Source organism: Terrapene carolina, unplaced genomic scaffold, assembly GCF_002925995.2.
Source record: "Terrapene carolina triunguis isolate 2854851 unplaced genomic scaffold, T_m_triunguis-2.0 Scaffold833, whole genome shotgun sequence".
NCBI lineage: Eukaryota > Metazoa > Chordata > Testudines > Emydidae > Terrapene > Terrapene triunguis.
Window position 1 is genome coordinate 2,324,109 of NW_020665184.1, and position 6,586 is coordinate 2,330,694.

The 6,586-nt window shown below is 68.9% G+C and overlaps 1 protein-coding gene across 3 annotated transcripts in view; it reads left to right on the forward strand.

The window, feature by feature from the left end:
* KANK2 (KN motif and ankyrin repeat domains 2) overlaps nt 1–6,586 on the forward strand; it is a 30,565-nt gene that overhangs the window by 12,508 nt on the left and 11,471 nt on the right. For all 3 annotated transcript variants that reach the window (XM_026660608.2, XM_026660611.2, XM_026660609.2), the window contains 2 exons: nt 3,292–3,407; nt 4,115–5,545. In XM_026660608.2, coding sequence (XP_026516393.1) covers nt 3,371–3,407; nt 4,115–5,545 — 1,468 coding nt within the window. In that variant the 5' untranslated portion in view covers nt 3,292–3,370. The remainder of the gene's footprint in view (nt 1–3,291; nt 3,408–4,114; nt 5,546–6,586) is intronic.

The following is a 6,586-nucleotide window of genomic DNA, read 5'->3' on the forward strand; positions in this document are numbered from 1 at the left end:
CCCCTCCCCCGCCCCCTGTGCTACCCTCCCCCGGCCCCTGTGCTCCCCCACTGCCCCTCCCCCTCCCCACCCCTCCCCTGCTGCCTGTGCTCCCCCACACTGCCCATCCCCCTCTCCTGCCTCCCCGCTCCCTGTGCTCCCCTCCCCCCTATGCTACCCTCCCCCACCCATCCCCCACCCACCCCTCTATCCCCCACTCCCATGCTCTCCCCTCGCCTGCTGCGGTCCCCCCATCGCCCATCTCCCTCCCCCACCCTCATGCTTCCCCATCCATCCTCCCACCCCTGTGCTCCCCCCACTGCCCACCCCCCACCTCACTCTGCCCTTCACCTTCACTGCCCTATCTGCTCCCCCAGCCTCTGCCCCCCCCCCCGCTCCCCACCTTCCCATCTGCCCTGTCCCCGGCTCACACAGACCCTCCCCATCCCCCCAGCTTCTCCCCCCCCATTTCTCCAGCTTCCTCCCACGCCCTCCAGCTGGGTTATAAACCCCAGGTTGTTTCTCAAATCAGTCACCAAAGGGCCCGGGGCCGGGCTGGGGCCGGGAAAGAGACTTGGGTTTCCACTTCTCCCCCCCAGCTGCTTGATTGAGGGGCACCGGCGGAGCTGGGAGGCCCAGGGCTGAGCTAGCAGGGGCTGCGGGTCGGGAGTGAGGGGCCCGGGCCCCGGGTCCCCCCCGACCCCCCCCCCCCCCCCCCCGGCTCCTGGACCCAGACGCTGCTTCCTGGGTTTGTGCCTCAAAAGCCCCCCCCAGCTTCTATTTTTAAACCGTTTGTTTTATTTTCCATCTGATGCTTTAGCTCCGGAGCCGCCCCCCCCCCAGCGACACCCCCCAGCTGCAGCCCAGCCGGAGTTGTCCCCCCCCCACGGGGCTGCCGGCCCGGGGGAGGCTGGGGCTGTGGGGGGACCGGCCGGGCTGGGCCCTGCTCTTCCCCGGGCGGGTGGGTCCGGGCGGCAGCTGGGCCCGAGTCCCTCCTGTCCCCATGGGCCTTATCGCTGCACTAGGGCCTGGGGGGCCGGGCCAGGGCCCGTCTCCTGGCCCAACCCAGCGCCGGGGACCAGGGCAGAGCAGCCTGGAAGGAGGGGAGCGTGGGGGGGGGGGCAGGGCACAGGGCCAGATTTTAAAAAGGACCCAGCACCCCCCACCCCCCTTATGCCCCCCACCCCCTTGCACCCCCCCGCCCTTCCCTGCAGGTGATGCCACCTCTGGTCACCATGGCAACGACTGGGGGGGGGAAGTTGCTCCTTGGCTATGAACTATTTTCCCTTCTGCTTGATTTTGTTGCTCCCTAGTTGGCTGCCCGGGGGGGGCCCTAGATTGGATGGTGCCCCCCCCCAAGGCAGAGCAGGGGGCTCGGGGCCCAGTTATCCCCCCCCAGCGCCAGTCCCAGAGCACCAGGGCAGCTGCGCAGACATTGCGGGGCGGGGGGGGGGCAAAGGCCCATCGACCCAGCGGGACATGGAAAAATCAATGGGCGGCAGCTGCCCGGGGGGTGGGGGGCCGTGAACAGCCCCGTCCAGCACTGCCAGATGGGGCTGGCGGGAGGGGGCGCGTGTCTCTCGCCGTGTCCATCTCCCCCCCGGGCCCAGCGTCTTCTCCGGCTCGGGGCTTTGCCGAGGTGCGTAGGGGGCACAGGTGAGCGCGGGCCGGGGGGGGGGGCGCTGGGGGGGCGGGTGCACCCCGAGATTAACACAGCGTCGGAGCCCCGTGCTCTGGGGTAACCACCACCAGCCCCAGCCCCTTGGCACCAGGTCTGTAGGGATCACGCAGGACTCCTGGGTTCTCTCCCCAGCTCTGGGAGGGGAATGGGGTCTAGTGGTTAGAGCCGGGGGGGGGGAGGGGCTGGGAGCCAGGACTCCTGGGTTCCAGCCCCGGCTCTGGGAAAGGAGCGCTGTCCCCCAACCACCACCTCCTCCCCGAGCCCCGCTCCTGTCCCGCGGCCAGGCATCGACGTGCCCGGCAGAGGGATCCAGACCCTGCCAGGAAGGCTGGACCGACCCCAGGGGGCCGCTTTTCCCCCCCCAGTGAGACGCTGTCTTGGCCCAGTTCCCAGCCCCCTCCCCTGCCCAGCATCAGACTTTCCGGAGGCCTGGCACTGAGAATGACCCCGCCAGGGGCTCAGCCTGGCCAGGGGGCTGGAAAATCCCTGTGGCTCCCTGGCCCCCAGCCCTGGTTCTCTGCCCGGCTCCTTCGCAGAAATGCCCTTGGCGTGACGGTGCCAGGGGGGCCGGACCCCCAGCGGGCCCCAGCTGAGCAGCCAGGCCAAGCAGCTCACGTTAATGCCCGGCTGGCGTGTGGGGTCCAGTGGTTAGAGCGGATGGGGGTGGGAGCCAGGACTCCTGGGTTCTCTCCCTGGCTCTGGGAGGAGTTTGGGGGCTGGTGGAGGGCCCCGGGCTCCACAATGGGTGGGGGGGGGGACCCTGCTCTGGGATCCAGGCATGGATGGAGTGGGGAAGGGCCCCCCTGTCCCTCTCCATCCCAGCATGCCCCGGCCCACGGCTCTTGGGGGCAGGAGTGGAACGAGTTAGTTGAGTCTCAGCCCGTGTAGCCCCCCCCCCCTCCCCCAGCCATGGCGGGGCGGTCAGGAGGCGCCGGGCGGGGAACGCTGTGGGTCAGCGGGAGGCCATGTCCCCGCCCCCGTGGCTGGCTGAGCAGGCTGGGGAGGGGACGCCCCGTAAGACCCCCCAGCGAGCGGATGGGGGAGGGCAGGATTCACGCTGCTGGCGCCTGGCCCAGCCTGGCGGGGCCAGGAAACCAGATGCAGCAGATGGGAAAGTGCTGGGGGGGGGGTCTGGGCGCTGGGTCACAGGGAGGGCGAGAGCCGGGGGGGCTTGGAGAGTCAGGCTTCAAGCAAACTGGGATTGGGGGAGGGGGGCTGGGACCCAGGACACCTGGGTTCTCTCTCCAGCCCTGGGAGGGGAGTGGGGGCTGGTGGGTTAGAGCAGGGGGGGCTGGGAGCCAGGACTCCTGGGTTCTCTCCCCGGCTCTGGGAGGGGAGTGGGGTCGTGTGGTTGGAGCAGGGAGGCTGGGAGCCAGGACACCTGGGTTCTCTCCCCGGCCCTGGGAGGGGAGTGGGGTCTGGTGGGTTAGAGCAGGGGGCTGGGAGCCAGGACACCTGGGTTCTCTCCCCCACCCTGGGAGGGGAGTGGGCATGTAGCGGTTTGACACAGGACTCCTGGGCCAGCCAGACCCCTCGGGGATGGGGGGGGGGCGGGCTGAAGCTAGATGGGCCCCCTGGTCTGTCTCCTCCCCCGGCCGTGTTCCCAGCCGCGTCGCTGCCTCTCGTTGCAGGTCGTGGGGCCACGTCGTCCCGCTTGCTAAGAGCTCCCCGGGATTTCAGTGACGGGCTGAGACTCGGACACGGGCCGGGATGGCGCAGGTGCTGCACATGGAGTCCGGCTTCCCCGGTGAGTGCTTGTGGTCAGGGCTTTGCAGAGCTCAGGTGTGAAACCACGAGTCAGGGCCAAAGTCTGCCCTGAATGTGGTTTCGGTAGAATACAGCAGCCTCACTTCCTGTCCGGTGCAGCCATGCTGTGGGGTGTTGTCAGCAGCTGCGCTCCACCCCAGAGGCGGGTGCATTTCAGCGCTGTATAAACAGCTGCTGTGCCCCACCCCAGAGGTGGCTGCACTCTACCCATGTGATAAGGAAGCTGCCTGGGCACCTATAGATGGTAAATTAGTTTTCTAAGGACCTTTGCGTTCCTCCAGGGTGCAAGGCGCTGGATAAACCCAGATCCCATGGTCATAACTGTGTTCCTGGGTTCTGTTCCCACCGAGGGGAGGGGAGGGGAGTGGGGCCTAGTGGTTAATGTGTGTGTGGGGCTGGGTGCCAGGACTCCTGGGTTCTACCCCCAGCTCGGGGAGGGGAGTGGGTTGGTGAAGTGGGGGCTGTGTGCCAGGACTCCTGGGTTCTACCCCCAGCTCGGGGAGGGGAGTGGGTTGGTGAAGTGGGGGCTGGGTACCAGGACTCTGGGGGTCTAGTCCCTACATGAACTTGGGGGTAACTTTCTCGTGGCTCAGTTTCTCTCTCTGCAAACGGGGATGAGCGCGGGACGGGGGAGTCAGCTAACGTCCCAGTGCCCCCCATTGACCCCTGCCCTTCCCCCGCTTGCAGGGAAGCCCACCCCGACCTCCCCCGCCGCCTTCGGGGCCCAGGAGCCGCCCCTGCCCTACTCGGTGGAGACGCCGTACGGCTACCGCCTCGACCTGGACTTCCTGAAGTACGTGGACGACATCGAGAAAGGCAACACCATCCGGCGGGTCCCGGTGCACCGGCGGCCCCGCTACGGCTCCCTGCCCCGCGGCGCCGGCTCCTGGTGGACGTCCACCGAGTCGCTCTGCTCCAACGCCAGCCTGGACAGCCGCCACTCCTCCTACTCCTACTGCGCCCCCGGCTTCTACCCCCAGTGCGGGACGGGCGCCTTCAACGCCCGCGTGGAGAAGACCCTGCTGGACGCCCGCAAGAAGCTGGAGGACCAGGCGGGCGACCGGGCCGGGCCGGGGGGCTTGGGCAGCCTCCACAGCAGCGTCTCGGGCTCCACCAGCTCCCTGGTGGGCGGGCAGCCCCCGGGCAGGCTGAACGGCTCGCAGGCTGGGTTCACCCCGCTGAGCTCGGGGCTGTCCACGCCCGTGTCCCCCAGCCCCGGGCACCTGCAGCACGTGCGGGAGCAGATGGCCGTGGCGCTGAAGAAGTTGCGGCAGCTGGAGGAGCAGGTGAAGATCATCCCGGTGCTGCAGGTGAAGATCTCGGTGCTGCAGGAGGAGAAGCGGCAGCTCAGCGTCCAGCTGAAGAGCCAGAAGTTCCTGGGCCACCCGGGCGGGTTTGGGAAGGGCAAAGGCAGGGGCGAGCTCTACATCGAGATCCCGGAGGAGGAAGGGGGCGGAGGCGGGGCGGGGGTCACCTCGCCGCTGGGGGGCGGCACGGAGGGCTCGGCCCCCCTGAGCCCCCCGCCGGCGGCAGAGCGGAGGGCGGTGAGGTCGGTGGGGGTGGGGACGTCGGAGCCGGGGGACAGGCGGAGCGTGGGGGTGGGGGTGAGCGAGGAGGAGCTGGCGCCGGAGGGGCAGCGCCAGGCCGCGCTGGCCCTGTCGGCCAAGGTGGCCGTGCTGGAGAAGCAGCTGCAGAAGGCTCTCCGGGAGCTGCAGGGGGCCCAGCAGAAGCTGGCGGCGCCGGGCACGGCCGGGCAGGAGGGGGCCGCGGGGCCGCGGCGGGCGGAGGGACGCCCCGGCTGGCAGCAGCAGGAGGTGCCCGTCAAGGCGGACACGGTCAAGGTGGTCCAGGTGCAGCGGGAGCCGGAGATCGCCGCCAGCACGGCCACGGGCGTGGCCCACCGGCCGCAGCGGGCGCAGAGCTTGGAGAGCAAGGAGCCCTACGCCAGCCTGCGGGCCCTGACGCTGGGGGAGCCGCCCCAGGCCGTGGTGGTGGAAACGGCCTTCCCCATCCACGCCGCCGCGCCCCACGCCGCCCCCGTCCACGGCGTCAAGAAGATCAGCATCGCGGCCGAACCGGGCCAGGAGGAGACGGGCCCGGGCGGTGGAGCCTCCCCAGGTACGGCCCAGCGCAGGCATCGGGGGGGGGGGTGCCCTGTGTCCTTCCTCCCCCGTCTGGCTAGGGGCTCCCTGCCCCCCGGTCAGTGCTGGGGTGGGGATTACTGGGGGGCAGAGCTAAATAGAGGGGAAAGGCCCCGTGTCCTGTTCCCCTGCCCCGAGCCAGCCCATCCCCCCCACCTATCCAGCACCCCCCAGAGGGGAAAGACCCCATGTCCCGTTCCCCACCCCCCTGAGCCAGGCCCCCCCCATCCAGCCCCCCCAGAGGGGAAAGGCCCCGTGTCCCATTTCCCAGCCAGCTAGGCCAGCCTGTCCCAGGAGCATCCAGATTCAATGAGGGCACCGTCCCCGCCCCCCTAATCCCAGCCCGGCGGGGTGGCCGAGCGACAGAGCAGCGCTGCCAAGCGGACGTAGGGTCCCTGTGCCGCTCGGGTTCGGTCCGGCTGCCCCTCCGTCACGGGACAGGCAGCACCGCTGTGGGGCGGGCACTGAGTGGGCTCCCCCCCCCCGCAGCCTCCCTGGCAGCCCCTGGCCCCATGAACCCCTAAAGCTGCCCCTGGCCAATCTCCACAAGGAAGCTGTGCCCGGTTTTCAGCTAGATTGTAGTGAAATTGGTGCTGACGCTCAGCCTCCGGCCCATTCTGTGTTCGGCCACTCTTCTTTGCCTGCCCTAAGCCGAAATAAACCCGGCTGAAACCGGCATCGGAGCGTCCACACACGGCCTTTGGCGCCAGGTTGATCCGAATGGGCTGGGTTCTGGTGAGATCTGCACTCGTCCAACCAGCCTGATCTAGATTGGTTTGAAAGCCCAGCTACGGGGCACGTCTACACAGCCCAGCTACGAGGTGCGGGCTAACTGGTGTCCGCTCAGGCGAGTGAGAGGCGGATAGGATTCGAACACGAGTTAGCAGATCAAGGTCAAAATCGGGCGTCTGGGGTTTAGCGGGACCTCCAAATTCATCTGAACCGTCTGATTTGTGGGGGCTTCACTAGGATCTTTACTCGAGTTAAGGGGAAGAACTCAGCTGGGTTTTGCAGGGAA